The sequence below is a fragment of the Nymphalis io genome, chromosome 6, assembly GCF_905147045.1.
Source record: "Nymphalis io chromosome 6, ilAglIoxx1.1, whole genome shotgun sequence".
Lineage (NCBI taxonomy): Eukaryota > Metazoa > Arthropoda > Insecta > Lepidoptera > Nymphalidae > Nymphalis > Nymphalis io.
The window spans coordinates 12486694-12509767 of record NC_065893.1 but is presented as its reverse complement, the minus strand read 5'-3'; the positions used below and the strand labels follow the sequence as shown (position 1 = coordinate 12509767).

General features: G+C 34.5%; 1 protein-coding gene across 1 annotated transcript; it reads left to right on the top strand.

Moving 5' to 3' along the window:
• The first annotated feature begins 13178 nt into the window (after positions 1-13178).
• Positions 13179-23069, top strand: LOC126768998 (carbonic anhydrase 7). Its single transcript, XM_050487530.1, has 5 exons — positions 13179-13279; positions 20652-20855; positions 21193-21464; positions 22181-22411; positions 22668-23069. Exons 1-5 carry the CDS (start codon positions 13234-13236, stop codon positions 22872-22874), a joined length of 960 nt encoding a protein of 319 aa, XP_050343487.1. The 5' UTR covers positions 13179-13233; the 3' UTR covers positions 22875-23069.
• Positions 23070-23074: the final 5 nt, after the last annotated feature.

Sequence of the window (23074 nt, the reverse complement as noted above, 5' to 3'; positions counted from 1 at the left end):
ACTTGGGGGCTTTCACCCCAAATTTAGGGGGATTCAAGACGTCTAGGGAGTTTTTACGGGGTTTCTTATTTTTTAAGAATTTTTGTTTTTTCTTAAAAAATGCGAACGACTATACAATGTATATTAAGGCTCGAGCCCAACCAACAAACTAAATCAAATATAAACTCGAAGCGTGGCTAAAACTGAAATATCAAAAATTTATAATATATTGAGATTGAAATAATAGCTCCCGTTGAGCTATTATTCAGCGTGCTTGTACAACACATAGGACGGGGTTTGATTTCTGGTCATGAATGAAAAATAAAAATAGTTTAATTTCATTGTTATCATCATAATATTATTAGGTCATTAATTAATATATGTAAATGTGTAAAATGCACCCGCATAAATAGAACAGCAATTTTATATAATACTTGAATGTATTTTTAATTTGTATTTGAAATTACCTCTCAAAACGAGTGTACAACAATAAATTTAGGGGTTTTTAATTGATATTTAGGGGAATTGGAAGTTGGTTCTAGGGGGAATATTCTGTAGGAGTTGGCATCATTGCTTCGCACAATCGTTATTGTGGGCGACACTGCGATACGCGCGTTGATAATTTCGTATTTATTTTATCCCTCTTTGTGATTTCAGTAGTTCAGTTTCTCAGAGTATAAAAGATGCGATAGAAGATGCCCGCCCTGGGCTGAATTTTCGCCTTGTAGAATTTTAGGCAAGTAGCTGACGGGAAGTACTGTGTTACCTTGTTGAGCAAACAAAGCTTCTACAGGCTAATTTGGCTTCACCTTGCAATAGACCGCGGAACCTAACGTCCCGATACTGGATTTAGCATCGAGGTCAAAATGAGGGGATATGACAAAAGGTGACATTTTAGAAGTCATAGCCCAAACTTGTATCGTATTGGGGTTGAGTTGTACCAAATTTGGTTGGCCCCAATATCAGACTTTGGTTAATTAGTACTTGTGATTTCAGACACAAGTTTATACTCATCGACGTGTTCCCGACAAATATTAGCGCGGCCAGTGTATAAGGCGTTTACAGTGCTCTCGTCTGCCAACATTGAATGTTGCTCATTTGCACATGTCATTAATATGCAAAAGTAGCAGACTAGGTGGTAACACGCATCCTTGTGAAACACTAAAATTGACGAATTTTAAGTCAGAGTGCAACCGTCGACAACGACCTTGATGGTCCTATCTGGTAAAACTCTTGTAAATCCAGTTGCATTATCTCCTGGGAAGCACATAGAAAGGAATCTTCGAAAGGTGCGCTTTATGCCGTACCCAATCCAGATGTCCAGACTAATTGCTAATTTTGTTATAATTAAGTCCAAGAGGTGGCCTCTTGGATTCAAATACTTCAGCCCATCGTAAACTAGAAGATTTCAAAAGTGCTCTTATAAGCCTATTTGAATAAATAGTTATTTGATTTTATTTGTATCATACGTACTATATTAGGCTACGTATTTGACTTTCAAAGAAACATAATATGTTAAAAATCAATTTCATTGGGTCAGAGTCATTCAAGATTTTTTCATAACCATTGACGATAGGGTGTTTTTCACAAATTATATTCAAGATTAACAATAAACTTAAGATTAACGGTGAAATGCATTTTTCATCGATAAAAACTCTAATGACAACACCATCGGTATTCAACGTATCAACATTCTGAATTATGTTTATATTTAACGAATACCTATAACTAGGCTGTAAAAATTAATTGTTTGATCCTCAAACTAAAAACTTATAAATACGACAAATTTTACTACTAAGGTACTTACAAAAAATCATCACGAAAATATCTACTTGTTTTTGTTGATAATATATATATGGAAAAAGAATTTTTTTCGAGTTCGAGAGAATTTGGTGAGTTACTATGCTATGGTACTGTATAATAAATATATGAATTTTTTTTTACACTATCCGAAATATAAATAAAATCATGAATAACGCGAAAATACAGTCGAAATGGTATGAGCTGGGAAGAGACGTTGGGCGATGTGACGTCACGCATCGATCGGTCGGTCCAGAAAATCATTTAAAAAATTGTAAAAAAATCATTTTTGCAGATATCGTAAAAAAATATTCTATATTACGTAACGTGGCGTAGGCACCGTAGATCCTCAGTTTGGTCTTCAGAGTTAGGCGGGATGTGAAGAGGGTCTTCACATCGTGACGTGCAGCTTAGAACGGGCGACCGCAGCATGATTCCACCACCTTATTGACGGTGGGTATCATGCGGTGCGGTGTTTTTTTAAATTTAAGATAGGCGGACGACTATATGAGCCAGCTGATGGTATGTGGTCACCAACGCCCATAGACATTGGCATCGTAAGAAATTTTAACCATAGCTTACATCGCCAATGCATCACTAACCTTAGCACAACAATAACAAGTATAGCTATTTAGCGATAGAATTTCGGATGAGTGGGTGGTACACAGACGGGATTGCACTAAGTCCTACCACCTAGTAACTGCTGAAAGAGATGTCTGCCAAAGTGCGCCAAAGCCCCCGTCTGTCCCAACATCATCAGGTCTGGATTACGTATGTTTTTATAAAGAAATCATACCAAAATAATATTTAAATAATTTAAATTCATATGGAAAAAACTTTAGGTATATTAAATAGTATACCTATTACGAATCATTTTAGACATTTATTGGACTTGATTTGACTTTTAATAAAGATTTGATAAAATCAAACAACGGAGCTTAATTGGATAAAAAGTTATCGAGACGGCAAATCTAGCATTTAAAGCGTTAAGGGCAGCTTATATTGCGCTTACCAGAATTGTAGACTAATAATGATTACCTTCGGTTTCGACAAAGATACTAGAAAGATGAGTATATTTTAATATGGTAAATAATAATTAAGTACCATATAGGAATATATGTCAGAGGCGTTTTCTTTATTACAGATTGATCCTGATTTTAAGATCATAGAAATCGCTTATATGTGTAATGTTGTATATGTCATTGTGTAATATGTATATTGTTAGTGTGCTTACTAAATTAATAAATACTTAACAAGTGCAAGTAAGGCCTACATCTTTATTAATATTATAAATGCGAAAGTGAGTTTGTTTGTTGGTATATTTCTTTGGTACGCTTTCACGTCTAAACTACCGATATGTAGATATACTGATAATTATGAAATTGTCATACACGTTCTCAGCGGTACAGAAAAGGACCACGAAGATACAGAAGGTAACTCCGCCTCCCCTCGTAAGCGGGTGATGCCTCAGGCGGAATCTACATCACGTATAAATACGGTTTTTTTAGTATGTTAAAGTAATAGTAATAACTTTTTTTTAATATGTTTTTAATATTCTAACCTTTTTTAAATTAAACATAGTATATATGTATACAAACTACTTTATAAAACACTAAAATTTATGACAAAGATACGTCTCTTTAAATCCTAACGACATGCTTAGACCCAAGCACACGTAGAATTTTATTTGAAAATTGTCTGGCGCCACTACGTGTTCACAATACTAGATTATAAATACAATATGACATAACCTTAAGGATACAATCAATTCAGCATTTACATCCTTCGCTTCCAATGCAAGCGAAGGATATAAAACAAACAGTTAGATTTTTAATTTTTTTTATGAATTATTATAAAAGACACTCTAACTGTCCTCCAACTCTGGACAACGGCTGTTTCTTGTAATATGTATGATATAAAGAAGGATATGGTAACGCCGGAATTTCTGCCAAAACTTTTTAAATTGCAATTTCCTCATGTATTCTTTTGCCGCAGAAATAAATAAATATTTTTAAATATATAATCTTTGCCATTTTAATATAACGTTAAGTATACTCTATATAAAGGTTAATCAAAAATTTAAAAAATATAGTATATTATTTTTCTACATATCTAACATTTGGAATAATGCAATTAATACTGTCACAAGAAAACATTGTCTCGACTCTTAAAATACTAATATGATATGATAAAATCAAATTACATTGTGTGATTTGATTTTATCGAACAAAAGAATTAGCGAACAACTTCGAAATCATTTTAACGGGCCCTGGAAATAAGAAAATCTTAATATTGTATTTATCTGTAAATATCGATATTTTCCTTTTAAAATAAAAAAAGTGCATTAAGTAAAACTGATTTATTACTTCTTACTACTCATTTACTACTACTATGCACAAATTTTACTATTTCTTTTATTTTATTTTTTTTACAGTTAATAGGCAAGCGCTTGACCGTTGACTTGCCTGATCTTAAGCATAGTCACGGTCTAGGATGTAGCGCGCCTGCCCAGAAGGAACCCGTTTACCAAGGATTTGAAGACACCAGAATTGTACCTATCAGGAAATATGGACTTAGGCAAAGCATTCCACAGTGTCGCAGTGCGAATAATAAATGTGGATTCAAAGCGCTTCGTGCGTAGGCGGGGAAGTTCTACTGTGTACCTATGGCGCTTTGGTCGCGTTTGCCTGTCCGTTCTATAATATAGATAAATGTGTATAATTTAGAATGTACAATTAAACTTATTAATGTTATCGTATTTTGTAAGTTCTAACCTTACTTTGATTTGCTTGCTATGCGTCGATTTAAGCATTGGTATTCTTTTTTTTTTTTTTTTTTATAGAATAGGAAGGCGGACGAGCATATGGGCCACCTGATGGTAAGTGGTCACCAACGCTCTTAGACATTAGCATTGTAAGAAATGTCAACCATCGCTTACATATCCAATGCGCCACCAACCTTGGGAACTAAGATTTTATGTCCCTTGTGCCTGTAATTACACTGGCTCACTCACCCTTCAAACCGGAACACAACAATATCAAGTATTGCTGTTTTGCGGTAGAATATCTGATGAGTGGGTGGTACCTACCCAGACGAGCTTGCACAAAGCCCTACCACCAGTACAAAGCCCTACCACCAGTACAAAGCCCTACCACCAGTAAATTCATTACTGTGTAGAGCTTTATTGTATCATTTTTATAGTTCCAGTACAATACTTTTATAGGTATAGTACTTTTTGTTATGCCACGTAGTTTTATATTATATACCTACAAAGCATTTAATTTTTATTTAAAAATATTATGTTGTTTTTTGTTGCATTTATCATGCAATTTGTCCAGAGGGTGGATCTACCAGTTATCTGTCCGACAGCTGGTTGGAATCACTACGGGTACGCGACCCCGGACTGCTGTAGCTACTAGTGTCACATTCCTGTATCTTCCGTGATCACAGTATCCTCCCCCCTCTCCTTGATACGTTGTTTCCCAAAATTATCCCAGCGTCACGCCAAAGAAGAAGGAAAACTAATATTAAACCCGGAGCGGTGCCTCCGTTTAGGCGTAAGCCAGTCACCTGCGGCCAAACCAGCACCACACGTATTGACTCGTCATTCCTGCGGATCCTGCTGGGGAGGAGGAGAGGGTGGCATGGGTACTGGGCAAGCCCGTGTTGCCATAAAGTTGCCTGCCCAGGCGTAGCAGCATCCACGGAGAGGACACTTCGCTCACCTGTCTTGCAGGTGGAAAACAACACGGAGAGTGGCTTGCTTAAATCATCTGACAAAGATGCAGAGGCCTATATATATATCATGCAATATTATTTATGTATTATTTATCTACTATGAATTATACATTTAAAAAAAAACTATTTTATAAAACCCGACGACGAAATCGATTTCTATTTTTTTATTTTATTTCATATCTAACATAAATTTTCAGCATCAGTAATAAGTAATATAATACTATAATAATATATGAAAAATTGGTAGAGTCCATTAATATAGGTACAATGTAATTGTTAAAGATGTCGACCGTTGTATCTTCAGAATGATTGTATGAATGATTTGTAAACTTCAAATGTATTCAACTTCACATAATCATAGCCAGGATTTTTTAAACGGAATATAAGTCTGGACGTTTTCTAGGGAAAGTTTGCATTTTTTATCTTTCTAAATTAAAATGTATTTAAACATCTTAATCGTTTTTATTCTTTCCTACCGTAGCGTGTAGTGCTAAACATTATATTTGACCTGTCCAAATTTTTGGGAAATACTTAATATGTTTGTTGCCATTTTTTATAAAAGTTTACAAAATTTTATGTTAATTAATGGGAATAATAGGATGATACTAGCGACTTCGTCTGCTTGGATTTTAGTTTGAAGTTAGAATTTGCTGCGCTTTTTGGGCTGCAGGGCTTGATTTGACTATGGATCTGGCGAGCATTTCGTTATGTGATTTGCTCATGTTTTTTATTCATAACGATTAAAGCTTAGTTCAGTTCTAATCAATTTAGTCCAGTTAAAGACAATAAGTCAATTATTTTCTGATGGTTAAAAACAACCCGAAAACAAAAAAATCTATGAGGCAGAATTGTAATGCATAACAGTACCTACAAAAAAAAGTTTTGAAAGTGCAAAAAATTAAGTCTGCTAAGTCATTTGCTTGTCATGGTTCTAATTGCGTTCAGTCGAGATCCGTTCATCACTTTCATACATGGAAGGCATTTTCTTCATAGGGTTGTAGGGAGAATACCAAAGGGCTTTCATACATGGCAGTCATTTTCTTCAGGGTTATAGGGAGTTTGGAATACCAAACGGCTGGATGTCTGCCTAATCGATTTTCTATGTTTTTATAAGTAACTTTAACATTCCCGAGAGAGATAAAATGAGCAATTTATATAGCTCACCATTTTTCTGTAACATTTTTGAAGCATGCAGCGCTTCTTGTGGTACTTATATCACTATAAATAATATCTGCCACATGAGCCAATTGAAAAAACCTTTAAAATTAAATATTATTGAATTTCTATGTTTTTTTAATACCTTGTGTGTGTTAAATAAACTAAATTCCTATATATATACATGTATACCTCACAAAATGAGCTCATAAAATTAATAATTTCTGATATGTGCTTGCACAAATTCAATCACCCATATTAAAATTCAGACAATCGCTAAGTTATAAAATCAAATACACTTGTATAAATTAATCTTTAAGTGATGAAATATTAAGATTTCGTAATTGCTTACGTATGTAGACTTAAACAATCGAGTCGAAACGCCGCCCACGACCATAAGGGCACATATTATAGTGCCACAGGACAGCATGATTGTCGAATAAATAATAAAGAACACGTCCATAAAATCTTTTGACAATTATCTTGGGCCGTATTCATGATTTAAACTGACCAAGCTCCGCCTGTCCACTGTGATTGATGCGATTTGGCGCCACACGAAAACTGAATTTTGATTGGTGAAAAGGTTCAAGTCACAGGCGTAGCTCCATTACGATTATGTATTTTGTTTTGTAGTTTTACATGTAATTATATAAAACTACAAAACATATATATATATATACTGGTGGTAGGGCTTTGTGCAAGCTCGTCTGGGTAGGTACCACCCACTCATCAGATATTCTACCGCAAAACAGCAATACTTGATATTGTTGTGTTCCGGTTTGAAGGGTGAGTGAGCCAGTGTAATTACAGGCACAAGGGACATAAAATCTTAGTTCCCAAGGTTGGTGGCGCATTGGCTATAAGCGATGGTTGACATTTCTTACAATGCCAATGTCTAAGGGCGTTTGGTGACCACTTACCATCAGGTGGCCCATATGCTCGTCCACCTTCCTTTCTATAAAAAAAAAAGATATATATATATATAATTTAATTAATATATTTTTTTAAAAGATTCAAATGATTTGAGATGATAATAAATTAATATATTATTATTATTGAATAATCTTTGTTATGTTTGTTATGTTTTTTTAAAGATATTATTTACAAATGAATTTTAAATGTAACAACATGGTTTTATATTTTTAAAGTTATATTCAAATATGTAGTGCATACTAAAATGGCCTTAAAACCATTCGTTCCACGCTTTAAGTAACAAGGATTTGTTTCTTCTGTCATATATACTTACCGCGATTTTTAATAAGTATTTGCAATTAAGAAAAAGAGCTGCCATTTAAATCTGCAAGGAAAAACTAGGTCAAATGTAAAATGATTTTGAAACACTTAGTTAAAACAAATTATTACTTTATTTTTTTATTCTATATAAATTAATGAAATTGTAAAGTATGTTTGTGATTTAATTTTTTTTAAATTTTATATAAGGGCAAACTGTTAGGACTCACATGATGGAAAGCGATTATCACCATCCATGGACATCTGCGACACTGAAAGGCTTTGCTAAAGTTATATTAACCAAAACCACCATTATATTTGTCTGTTTTCTTCGGGGTAGGCTTAATCTTCAAAACGGGTGTAAAGTGCAAATTAAAATTAGATCAGGTTAGTATCACAAGTGATAACAACTTAAAATATACATAAATGAATTTGCTGAGGTGCTATTTTAGGTAAAACTGATTTTTTAATTTCCTCCGGGATAATAAATCTACTATTGTTAAAATTATTGTAAGGTTTTTTTTATTTTTCTACGTATAACACAAAACGCGCGCAAAACCGAGGGTCTCTACTAGACTCATAATATAAGTGAAATCTGAAAACGATCGTAGCAGATATTTAAGCATAGTCTCAGTTACAAAGACTTTAAACGCTTTTTTAACAAACTTGGGTCATATTTAGCATTGTATTAAAGTAGCCTTACCATATTTCAAGTGCTGTTGATCAGGACAACAGTATATCAATTATTTTTGAAAGTGAAACCTCAAGCTTTTAACTTCTTTGGGTTGACGTTTGAATTTCAAGGTTAAATTTTATTGCAACGTAATATGTTTTATAACGTTTGGGTGAAATGTGTTTTACACAAAAAAAAAACTTTAGAATCGTGTCGTACTTAGTGTTGCATGCGATTGTTTTTTAAAACCTGATCCAATTAAATATTGGTAATTGGAGTATCAGTTAAAAGTTTATATCTGTTAAGTTATCATTTATTACGATAGAAATAGAATATGCTATAGAAGATATGTATAAAATACGTAGGCGGAAGTGCAAATGGACCAGATGCATGTCACCCATAACCATTGGCGTTGTAAGAAATATTAACCGTTCCTTACATCGTCAATGCTCAACCTTCAGAACTAAGATACTATTTCCTTTATGCCTGTAGGTTTTCTGGCACACCGAAGCTACGTGCTTAGTTTTCTAGGAAACCGGAACACAACTATGTTCAGTATTTCTGTTTGGCGGTAGAATATCTGATGAGTGGTCGATACCTACCCAGACGGGCTACTCATACTCAATATATTATTGTAGAAATATTTAAATGGATAATAAATAAAACAATTATTCACTATTATAATTCTAAATCTTATATTAAAATCTCCTGCCATTTAATCTATCACATCACAACTATCCTTAAAAACCTTAATTGCCATATCTAAATAATTTTAACGAAACTTTATGGAAAAATGTTCGAAGTTTAAAAAATTGGATAAATCTATGGTCAACCCTGATATGTCTGTCTTCGAAAAAATAAACGAATGGACACCTTAGGTATATTAAAATATCAGCGTTATATATGTATGTATACATTTATATACTGTGTTAATTTAATTAACTAAACACTTTATTCTATTGTCACCAGATAAAGTAAGTTATTGCTCACATTTGAAGAATGTTAATGCTGTACGGAAAACTAATTTGCATTGGACACTAATTCGCAGATGCGGAAACTCTTATGATGAGGATATTAATGTTTTATTGCATGCTGAATCGACATGACCCAGTGGTTAGAACGCGTAAGTCTTAACTGATTATTACGAAGAGGAGGTCTTAGCCCAGCAGTGGGATACTTACAGGCTATTACTTTTATTATCACTTTAAATTAAATGTTAAAATTATTATAGTTAATATCGCTTCTGACATTTCGGTTCACGATCATGTTCTGCGATGAGTTTCAAGTTTATTCTTACAAAATAACTTCACTGTCATACCTGTACAATATACTATAAGCTACAGTTACCTTTGAAAAATAAAAATAATAACTGATGGCTTTCGGTGAATTTGTAACATTATTAATTCTAAACAAAATAAAAATTATTGTAGTAATGTTTCAATTATTGCACTTGCAATTTATACCTGTACGTACTTAGTAACTATTAGAGTTTATGTTTACAGATTACAGGATAAATGTAAGTATAAACGTGTGAGTAAATAAATTATAGTAATTGTGTGTTACATTTAATTCTATAATAGCTTGAAACATACGATTTAATTTTAATAGCATTGAAGAACAGAGACACCGCAGTTTTCGAAAAGCTGATTGGACCCGAATGGTTGTGTTGTTGAATTTATTGTCAATACGAAGACGCAAAATAACTACAATTCTAATTTTTTTTTAATTGATCATATCTTCCTAACTCGATTACCACGGCGACTATTCTCGAAGGACTAGCCTACTGCATATGTCCCTTGAAAACAAAAGTGCACTCTCGGTTTCCGTCTTACTCTCATAATCTGATTGGACAGAAATTCTGATGAGACCGGAAATAGTTCATATAGAACGAGCGGTTCATAAAGCACGTAGCTTTCAGAGTACTGCCGATTTCCAGACATCGGGCTTCTACTGACACTACTGGACCGAAAAACCCCGATTTATTGGTAAAACCTTGTTTAAGCCCAGGAGTTCAAGCTCCAGACTGCGGTCTTATAAGTTAGCTACTCCCAACGAGCATGCCATATACATATATGCATGTATATCATAAAATTTATTTCGCGAATAACAAAGCAAAAAAAAATGCGCTTAAAAATAAACAAAACTTCGTCAAATAGGACACAAAAGTCTGTGAACAAACAAATAATGAATATAAACAAAGTCCTCAAAGTATACGAAGAGATAGAGACAGCATAAATTTTTCATATTAATTATGATATTTTCGCGGAGGAGGAGGCGTTATGGCCTGGTTGGAACACGAGAATCCTACGAGAACCTACACATGTCGGACAAAAATCTCTCATGCGTTACCCGCCAACTCGCGTAGAGCAGCGTGGTGTAATGTCAAGCCTCGAAGGGTCGGGAGGTCTTAGCCCAGCAGTGGGACATTTACTGTTACTTTACTCACTTTACGATATTTTCAATAAATATACAAAGTATTAAAGGATAAATACTGTGTCTTACGCTCTTTTACAAAGTTTTTTATAAAATATAATAAAATCTGAAATTATAAAAGTTATATAAATTAAAATATATTACTTAGTTAAATTCCACGTAATAATAGTCAACCACCGAACTAAACGTTAAACGGATAACAATATAATATTTTTATATATATACAGTATTCGAGTCAGTCGCTTATTATTTATTATGATTCTAATCAATGGGCCTGTTTTGACTGTTGGTCCGATAATTTATATCATCTCAGAGTGTTTTGCTATCATCCTTTGTTCTAAAGCCCATTGGGCTTCAGTTAACACTTGATTGCTAAGGGAGTATTTTTTTCAATTCAAACATTTTAAGGTCCTTAAGACCTTTATAATTTAAAGCAAGCCTTATAACACCATAAACGTATGAATATAATAAGTTCAGAGTATATAGATTTATTTATTATGCTAATAAATAGACATGAAATATTTATTACTTAAAAGTTATAGTAATTTGAATGGAATATAGTCCTTTTTAGAATTTTGTATAAGATCACACAGATTAAGGCGTAATAAGGATTTTAATTCATAGACTACATTTTATATTAAAAATATCCAAATATATATGAAGTTTTTTAGAATTACAGAATACGTAAGTAAAAATATGTGCACTTAAAATTAAAGCCTGTCAAGTCATGACACTTAATTTTATAGAATATAATAGGAAGGCGGACGAGCATATGGGCCACCTGGGTAAGTGGTCACACCCGCCCATAGACATTGGCATTGTAAGAATGTTAACCATCGCTTACATCACCAGTGCGCCATCAACCTTGGGAACTAAGATGTTATGTCCATTGTGCCTGTAATTACACTGGCTCACTCACCCTTAATTATTTTAGCATAACATTCGCCTGTGTCCGTTTATCGCGTATTGAAATAAAAACAAATTACTAATACTTAATCATATTACTAGATTTATCTTAATTTATAAATAAAGCTGAAATGTAAATTATAAATTTATTTTTGTTTGTTTATGGTATAATGAAATATTAAGCATGCTGAAAGTAAATGATACTAATAGTGCAATTAATTTGTTTAATCATAACTGGTAACTATCTCTGAGTATTTAAAGATTATAACTTTTATTGGTAATATTATAAATAAATAAATATCAGTAATAAGCAACCTCGCAATCGAGGTTACCTATCCTATTCTTTATAAATTCCGAGTATGTAACTAGGTACTTTTCACGAGTTTGTCTTACAGGTAAGCATATATTAAATATGTCTGAATTTTCTATTAATTAATATATATCTAATATAAATATTTAATAATTAATATATATATATAATATAATATATGAATTTCAGTTGAGATTTTAACATTAGAAATAGTAATTTTAGACCTATTCTAAAATTACTAGCTACAATTTTAAAATAATTTATTAGTTTGTTGTTAGAAAGAGCACGTGACATAAAATACGATATGCGAATAGATTTTGGAGAATTGAATCGATACTGATTTTTACATATTTTTGTACAACTCTAAATGAGCCAAATTCTTTCTAAAATTGGCTAGTATCGCAAAAGATACAGAAAAGTATGATGCAAGGAAGGTTTTTATATGTTATATAAGGCAAAGAATATACACTACTCAGCTCAATCGCCTACATAGTCGTACTAAGTATTAAATGCATCTGCTTAAAAAAACTTTGTAATGTTATTCTACAATAACTTGTGAATATAAAACTTGACCTACTCTATAGTTTTGCAGATTTTCAGTATACTATTAAGATATTGGTTTTATATATTATGTGTGATGAAAATAGTGATGAGTATTTGTTTTTTTAATCAAATATTTAGTACACGTATTTGGCAAAAAGAAAATATTGAAATTAATAAAGAAAAGATTTAAATAAAAAGATTAATAGCATTTTAAAAAGGTTAGGGTATATCTATAAATTGAATTTTCAATTAATAATTAATGTCAGTAAGAACAATAATGTGCAAAAAAAATTAGGATGCATATTTTAGGGTTAGTTCTCACGTGGATGACGCGCTAACCCATTGAAATCGCAGCGCACAAGATGTGTATGTGTAGTATATAAACCGCGAGCTGCGGGGAAGGAAGCATCCGCTATCGATCAAGTAGTTAATCTTATATAAAGCAATCAATTGAAAAAAGTGAAATATGAATTCGCTAATTTCAGCTGTATTCGGCATTTTGGCGGTAAATGGTGAGTTAAAAATTTAATTTTCATTTAAAAATTACATATTATATTTTTTTATCTTATTTTTTATATTATCAGAAAATAATAATTTATAACTTAAAAATAAATTTTATTTTTTTTTAATATCGAAAAATACATTGATTTTTATTTTAAAAGCTTCGACGTAGAATGAAATACCTTTATCTCTTTATTTGAATGCGTTTTAAAATATTTGTTTTAATGTAACAAAAACGTTAACTAGTGCATTAAGATATGTTGAAGGTTTTACTATTATTATGCTATCAATTATTATCATAGCTTGATATCTTTAAACATCGCGTGTAAATAAAAATTTAGAGCTAAACAAAGCATACAAGAATGACATTTGAATAACGTGGTATCTTCCTTTCGTACATCGGATCGCACAAACATCCGACAAACAAATAACAAATCCCAATCTCTTTCATTAAAAAAAAAATAGTTCGAAATTTAAATAAAAGAAAACAATTTTGCAAATGAATGAAATGAAAAACTATTGCTCGAAGATTTTATTTCTGGGAATTATGCTAGAAGCTCGGGAATCAGAGCTGTTGTTAATTTGAAAAGTCTATAAAGTAGGATTTAATTACCTAGATTGTTAAATTTAATAAATAATATCACTACTTAAAATTATTTATCTACTAAATATCTATACTTAGTCAAAATGTAACTGGCCAGACAATTAGCCATTCATAATAGTTAAAGAAATATGTTTCAAAATCTGCTAAATTAGATTATTTTATTTTATTCAATAAAATTAAAACTAATTATTTAACTTGAAAAATTACTATAAATTAATTTTATTTAATTGGGGTCGAAGTTGTCCTAAAACAATTTAATCATTTAACATAAATAAAAAAAAAATCATCAATTACGCATAACACCAAACAAAATTATAATTTCATACCTAAGGATATTTACAACATTTTACGCGTGAGTGTATTACAAAATGCATTTGTAAATTAGCATAAAGTCTAAATGATTCTAGCCTTTGCGAATCGTGCTACGTACACTATCGCTAAGAGGACAATCAATTATGTGTGAAAATAATTTCAGCAAACCTGACCTCAAATCTTTGTTAGATTATCTATAAAGGCCGAATTTATTTGTACGTTACATCTGACTGCATCTATAGTTAGCGATAACTCATAAATGGTAATACAATAAATGTCACGAACTAATCTTTGATTGAGATAACGAATTGAGGTTGTTACTAATTATATATTGAATAATTTTACTTGTAAGTGAAACGTATGTGTTCATATTATTATAAATCTTTAACTATTCCGGTTTTGCTTACATTATTTATCGAAAAATGCTCGATATATTTCGCGATGACGTTTTCCATCGTCAAGCAGCGAACGTTAATTTTGACATAATTTCGATAAAGAATGTCAGTGAAAATGGAATGTTAATCAATCAATCAATCAATCAACAGCCAATCGTTGTCCACTGCTGAACATAGGCCTCTCCCAAGGTGCGCCAAAGCTCCCTGTCCTCCGCCTTCCGCATCCAGTTGGTGCCCGCCACCTTCTTAAGGTCGTCGGTCCACCTGGCTGGAGGGCGCCCTACGCTGCGCTTGCCGATTCGCGGTCTCCACTCTAGGACTCGTCTACTCCAACGGCCATCGGTCCTACGACATACGTGACCAGCCCACTGCCACTTCAGCCTGCTAATTTTGCAAGCTATGTCGGTGACTCCGGTTCTTTTCCGGATAATCTCATTTCTGATCTTATCCTTCAAAGATACTCCGAGCATAGCTCGCTCCATAGCACGCTGAGCGACTTTGAATTTGTGGACTAGTCCCGCAGTTAGTGTCCACGTTTCGGCACCATATGTCATGGCAGGTAAGACGCATTGGTTGAAGACTTTCGTCTTCAAACATTGCGGTATAGACGACTTGAGGACTTGACGAAGGTTGCCAAATGCTGCCCATCCCAAGCGAATTCTTCGATCGGCTTCCTTCTCGAAGTTGTTCCTACCGACTTGTATTATTTGTCCTAGGTAGGTATATTTACTAATAACTTCGAGAGGTTTCCCCTCGACGTATATCGGTCCCGGCACGACATGCCTATTGAACATGACCTTGGTCTTGTCCAAGTTCATACCGAGACCGACACACCGGGAAGACTCGCCTAGGCTACGCAGCATTTCGGTGAGTTGTTCCAGCGACTCTGCTATGATGACGATATCGTCGGCAAATCGAAGGTGTGAGATGTACTCGCCGTTTACATTGACTCCATACCTAGTCCAATCCAGCGTTTTGAAAACGTCTTCCAACGCGTTGGTGAACAGTTTCGGGGATATTACATCCCCCTGTCTCACCCCTCTGCGCAGTTGGATCGCCTTCGTCTTACAGTCCTGGATGTGGACAGTCATTGTAGCGGCGTTGTACAGACATCTCAGTACCTCGATATATCTCCAATCGATATGACATCTCTGCAATGAGTCGAGCACTGCCCAGGTTTCGATGGAGTCGAAGGCTTTCTCGTAGTCCACAAATGCCATACACAGCGGCTGATTGTACTCTTCGGTCTTCTGCACAATCTGCCGAACAGTATGGATGTGGTCCACGGTGCTGTAGCCTGATCGAAAGCCGGCTTGCTCTGGGGGCTAGAACTCGTCAAGTCGTCTGGCGAGACGGTTCGTGACGACTCTTGAGAACAGCTTATACACGTGACTCAGGAGGGAGATTGGTCTGTAGTTTTTCAAGAGGGTTTTATCACCTTTCTTGAAAAACAGTACCACCTCACTCCCGCTCCACGTTTCCGGGGTCTTGCCATGTTGGATGACGGAATTAAAGAGGCTTGCTAGCTCTTTCAGGACCGGAGTCCCGCCTGCCTTAAGCAACTCTGTTGTGATTCCGTCATCTCCCGGAGCTTTGTTGTTTTTAAGCTGTTCTAGAGCCGCCCTAATCTCTCCTTGGTCAACGACCGGGAGCTCCTCGGAGTAATGGCGCATAAGAGGGGCGCGCTGGTCTTCAATACTGATTCCCACGGGTTTATCCGATCTTGAAGAGAACAACTGCCCATAAAACCTCTCTACTTCTCCGATAATCTCAGGCCTAGAGGTAACGACCCCACCATTTTCAGTTTTAAGTTTTGTCAGACGCGGCCTCCCAAACTTGCGAGCGAACACTTTCGATCCCCGATTTTGCTCAATCGCAGCCTTGATGGCACGGGTATTGGAGCGTCAGAGATCGCGTCGCGTCAGCGTTTTTATTGTTCGGTTTAAGGCCTTATCTGACAAAAACGATGGTAGTTCTCGTCGTTTTCTCATGAGCTCGAGTGTCTCAGCAGAGAGTTTTGGTGCGTTGTCTCTTCTCTGTGGCGGAAAACACTTGCGGGATGTGTTTTGCAGTATTTTGACCAGCGTGTCGGTTCTCTCATCAATGCTGCTTATGGTTTCCAACGCGGTGAATTGATTTTGAAGTTCCATTTGGAACTTTTCGGAGCCTTGAGCAGCTTGGAGCATGGTAGGTCGGAGAGTAGACCTCATCATTCTCGATCTTTCGGCTTTTAAGTTGATATTTAGAGTGCCTCGAACCAAGCGGTGATCACTTCCGGTATTAAACCTGTTGATCACTGAAACATCTCTAAATATGTGCCTTTTATTCGAAATGATAAAGTCTATCTCGTTCCTTGTCACGTTATCGGGGCTTCGCCAGGTCCACCTCCTCTGAGGCTTCTTTTGAAAGAAAGAATTCATCAAAAAAAGCCCCTGCGCTTCGAGAAAGTTTACCAGCATTTGCCCCCTGTGATTTCTGCAGCCCAAGCCGTATGGTCCGACTTTCGATTCACCGCTATCTTGTACTCCCACTTTAGCATTAAAGTCTCCCATAACAACATTGTAGTGGGCCCTCGAGGTGTCGTTGAGGGCCTTTGCGATGTCCTCGTACATCGCTTCGACCACATCATCAGAGTATGTCGAAGTTGGCGCATATACCTGTACAACCTTCAGGGAGTACCTGTCGGAAAGTTTTAGGACAAGGTACGCTACCCGGTTCGACACACTACTGATTTCCACAATGCTGCTAATGAGATCCTTTTTGACTAGAAAACCGACACCACCCTGGGAGAGGTTATCACCTTCGCGGAAGTAGAGTAAGTTACCGGACTCTAGAGTTATCGTGTCCTCCCCCTGTCTTCGGACTTCAGATAACCCCAGTATATGCCATTTTATATGACTTAACTCTACTTCTAATTCGGCGAGGTGATGGTCCAGCCTCATCGAGCGTCCATTATACGTTGCCATTTTCAGTCGTTTTATACGGTAGCCTGCCGTGAACCGGTGATTCTTAGCACCCCCTGCCCTGCCGATACCGCGACCGCTACCTTGGTCGGGCCTAGCGGGCTTGCCGGTAACTGGGGGCCTTTTTTTGGGCGCATCTGCCATTAAGGGAGGGGTTTGCCCATACTCGCCGCGCTGGGCAGGCGTGTTGGCGAGCGCAGTAGGGGGTAAGATGTTTATGGGAGGGGGGACGCTGCTGCCCATCCCCCCTTTTCCCCGTCCCTCAGTCGCCTCTTACGACACCCACGGGATGAGATTGGGGGAGTACTATTCTAAGCCGGTACTCCACAATGTTAATATTAATATTGAATTAATTATTATATAACAACATAATGTACGCAATTTTATAAGATATCAACACTTTTTTAATTTATTTTAATAAAGAAATACATTTTTATTAGTTATCCGTTCATTTTAACCGTTAAAAATTGCCTAATAATGCCTGTGTCGTCTGCGACTTCAGTCCTTTCGAACATCGATTGATTTTTTGTTTTTGACATCATAAACATTTAAAGTCTTAAAATTTTCCAATTTTAGACAAATAAACATCAGCAGTTAACTAACGTTGAGTACTATATCCATTTTTTTTATAGTATAGGAAGACGGACGAGCATATGGGCCACTTGATGGTGAGTAGTCGCCAATGCCTTTAGACATTGGCATTCTAAGAAATGTCAACCATCGCTTACATATGCGCCACCAACCTTAGTAATTAAGATGTTATGTCCCTTGTGCCTGTAATTACACTGGCTCACTGACCCTTTAAACCGGAACACAACAATATTAAGTACTGCTGTTTTGCGGTTCAAATATATGAATGATATCGCTGGATTAGTTATATATAGTTTAGGCGTATTAACATAATCCTAACATACTAAGATAATAATTAATTTTTAAATTGCTTAAAGTCAGAGAATACCAAACTTTGGTGAAAAAAATTAAGATAGGTATAGTCCCAAAATGAAATCGATCACGAAAAAGTAGTTACAAAACACATTTCGTATCGTGAACGCAAGATATAGGCATTGGTATAGTCTAGTCTAGTAAAACAAGTTTTTATGCTCAATATCACCGCGAATACAATTTGTATCGAATCAAAATTTTCTATTATCACGAAGATAGATATGATAGAATCATAGAGTGCGTTTCAGAGTAACAAAATTCAATGCTCGTTTTATAAGCCATGTAGACGAAGCGTAGTAGGCGAGCTCCTATATTGCTTTACGATTGGTTAAATCCATAGTGTGACGTCTATAATTTTATTAAAATGTATTATAATTTGTAAACAATTATATTCAAATAATTGTAGACCTCAAAAAACGTAGACCTCACTGTAATTTTGTAGACATATATCATTTCAAGATGCTTTAATATGTAAGAGGCCATCATTAGCTGGACACGTAATTATTATTATCAGTATTTTATAAATATTTGCGACTTGTGGTTAGAGATGTAGGTAGTTATGTAGGAACCACACGCTCACCTGTATTATATAATTTATACGATTACCGCAATTTTTACAGAATAATTTACACTATTTTCATGATACAACTTTTATCACAAACCCATACTGTTTTATATAATAAGTATTAAAGGACACGTGCGCATATTTGTCAAAGGAGAAGACCAAATATTTTGACAAAAAAAAATCTAGCAACTATAATATTTATAACCTATTTCAAAGCAAATTTCTAGGACCGAATCTTATCATTTAAAATTAGACACCAGATCTGAATTATCCGAATCTAAAAGGAATCATAAATCAATTTCAATAATTCAAGAGACAAATCTTAAAAATGATCCTTACTAAAAATATTCATGAAATCTTGTAATTGTCGTCAATCGTAAACGGCTCAATTTTATCGTATACAAATGACAGATTGATTAATAGCCACGCGCCATTATAAAAAAATGCCATAACTCGTTACACGAATAATTTAAGCTATGTTAGCATAATGAAGTGTAATAAATTTGTCTTCAACAACACAGCAATACCCTTGGTTCGCGTTGTGAATATCAGATGAAGCCTGTCGGGTCGCTTTAGTCTTAGAGCGTTCCTTATATCCAAATAAAATATCTATTCCTAATCACGACACGTAGTAATTCCTGAGAATATATTTAAATTTTAATGACCGATTGATTTTTTGGTAATTTATCATTTAAACGGTTAAGATTTCATCAAATTTCATTTATCGAGCTACGCAGATTGTAGCGTTTCGTAGACTTGATCATTATCTGAAAGACAAAATAGTTATTCGTTTTAGGTAAGAACAAATTCGAAATACACAGAGACGATCTATTACATTATTTAATATTAAGCATTCATGTAAACAATTATTAACTAAATATTCTTCTGCAAAACAGCAGTACTTGGTATTGTTGTGGTCCGGTTTGAAGGGTGAGTGAGCCAGTGTAATTACAGGCACAAGGGACGAAACATCTTAGTTCCCAAGGTTGATGGCACTTTGGCTATGTAAGCGATGGTTAACATTTCTTACAATGTCAATTTCTATAGGTGTTGATGACCACTTACCATAAGGTGGCCCATATGCTCGTCCGCCTTCCTATTCTATAAAAAAAAACCATTATAAAATTAGTTTTAACTAAAGTTCTTTATTTGAAAGGGTTTTTCTTAACAAGGAACAATTTGAATAAACGATTTTAGGTATAGATATTTACCTAGTTGATATAAATATATATGTCTAAGGGCGTTTGGTGACCACTTACCATCAGGTGGCCCATATGCTCGTCCGCCTTCCTATTCTATATAAAAAAAAAAAAGTACCAAGCGAATATCTAAAATGAAATAAATATTTTTCAATAGAATATCTTATTACCTACCTATTAAAATGAGAGGCACGCAATCCACAAATAGCGGTATCAAATTCTTAGCATTGGAATTTTAAATGCATATTATACCTTGGGGATATAAATAATTTAATAATAATTTCGCACATTGTCATTTGAATCATTGTAATGTTGATGATTTACAAACTATGCCCATTTCCGGTGTATGAAGGAACTTTAACTTTTTTTAACTTATAAAATAATTTTAATGTCTGTCTTTTAGTGTCCTTCGTCATTGGATGGGGTTATCGAGCATCTGATCAACGCCGATGGGCGGTGCTGCATCCAGCTTGTGGTGGTCGCCAACAATCACCCATAGCCATATCCGCTCGACAGGCCATCCCTATTTCCATTCCAGCCATGGAAATGATTGGTTATCAAAACCCCTTACCTGGACCTCTGACCGTAACAAATAATGGACATTCAGGTAAATAAAATTATAAGATAATTTGATATTTTTTCTTAAAATCGCTAAATCATAATAAACCCGATCTAATTATATCTATGCATAGAAATGCCAAAACCTGGTGAGGTTGTTTCGTTTTTTATTTTAAAGAGTCCATGGTTCTACGACTTCTTGGGTCAATGCAAAGAGCATTTATAATAAATATGAACTAATTTTAATATAACTTTGTTGATTTAAAGTTTAATAAGTATAAGTAACGATGCATTTTTTGCAATACCAACGAGATGTAGCCGTAATAAAATCACGGTCACTAAAATCGGTCAAAAGGTCATCATCATAATCATAAATCGATTTACAGTTGCACTCACAATACCTAAATATTCGTCCGAGGAAGAAAAGAAAGGTTTTCGCCTCCCATACATCTTTGGAGGACCACTCGATAATGAGTACGAGATCGAAGGTCTGCACTTCCATTGGGGCGACAAGAACAATCGGGGTTCAGAACATACTCTGAATGACATGAGGCTTCCCCTTGAAATGCACATTATCCATAGGAACAAGAAATACAGGAGCTTGGCTGAAGCTCTCCAACATCCTGATGGTCTTTGTGTACTCGCTTTCTTCTACCAGGTAATTTTATCTATTCAAATCAAAATTCGTGAATAACTTGATAAATTAAATGTATAGCTATCAAAAAGTTCATATATTTTTTTAGTAATGTTTTGGATAGTTTAGAATTGTATCGAATTAAAATTGACATTGCCATTACATATTAGATATAAGTTAGGCAAAATTTTTGCGTAACAAATAACCATTAGCAGCGATTAACATAGCAATTAGTCATTTTTCGGTTTTAAATATAAAAATTAAGATTTTTATCGTAACTATTCTCGCCATATAAACAACTGACTACTTTAAATATTAATATCGTGCTATGTGAAAATATATCAATTATCCACCACGCTAATTGAAACAGTGTTACTAAACAGTGATAAACTATTTGTGATATTTAAATTTTAGTGTGGCTGTTACGTTTTTTTTACTTACATATAAAATATAATACTAGGCACAAAATATATCGCTAGATCTTCATCCGATCGACATAATTTAAAAAATATATCAATTCTTTTTTTAAACGTAACCACAAATGTAATTTAATGACGACTTCTTACATGTATCTAATACATGTATTTCTTTCGTAAATTACAACTCAATATTTGCCAAGTACCGAATATATATCGCGTGACTGTTCGAGACGTTGTAATTTTTTTAGAATTAGTTAACGTTTAGAAACTTTTATAATAACAGTAGTACCAACACAATAACAATTTATAATATTATTTCAGGTTGTCGAATTCGACGCTAAGCTTCTCACTCCAATTGTAAAGAATCTATCAGCTATCGAGAACTACAACACTACCATGCAGCTACCACACACCTTCTCCCTATCCTCCATCCTTTCAGGTCTTGATAGCGAACGTTTCTATACCTACAAGGGCTCTCTGACCACCCCTCCCTGCGCTGAAGCTGTTACATGGGTTGTGTTCTCAGACTATCTACCTATTTCCGTATTTCAGGTAAGAACACTGAACGTATTATTACTTATAACTAATATTTATTTATTCACTTTCACTGATTTATACAAAAATGAAATATATATAGAGAATTATTAAAAATATTGTCACCTTATTACTTCTCTATGCTTTTAATGCTTGAGTAATAGTCTGTTAATTATTGACAAAAAAAAATCGAATATCATAATTATTTAAAAATAATCAATAACTTACAAAAAAGTACTTTTAACATAATTTAAAATCTTGTATTATTTTTCAGATGGATAACTTCCGCGGTCTCCTCTCCAATTTGAACCTTCCTCTGGTTGACAACTTTAGACAGTTACAGCCTCTCTTCGGTCGCCGTGTCTTCGTTCGTATTACTTCAAAGAATCCTAAATTCAAGAAAACTAAATTACATTACTCCAAATGGGATTGGGTTGGCCACAAGAAAACTGAAAATGACATCGCCGAATTCGACGATTAATAAATACAACTTGAAGAGATATTTAAAGTAACCACTCACTGCATCTCGTTCTCTCTACGGGTAATAATTGATAATGTATCACCACCAAATAGTATTGAGTAATTGTTATTATCTGTTTAATATGTGTGCACTGTATAATTTTGTATGTGTGCGAATAGTATTATTTTGTGTAAGTTATTAATAATACATGTAAATAAATG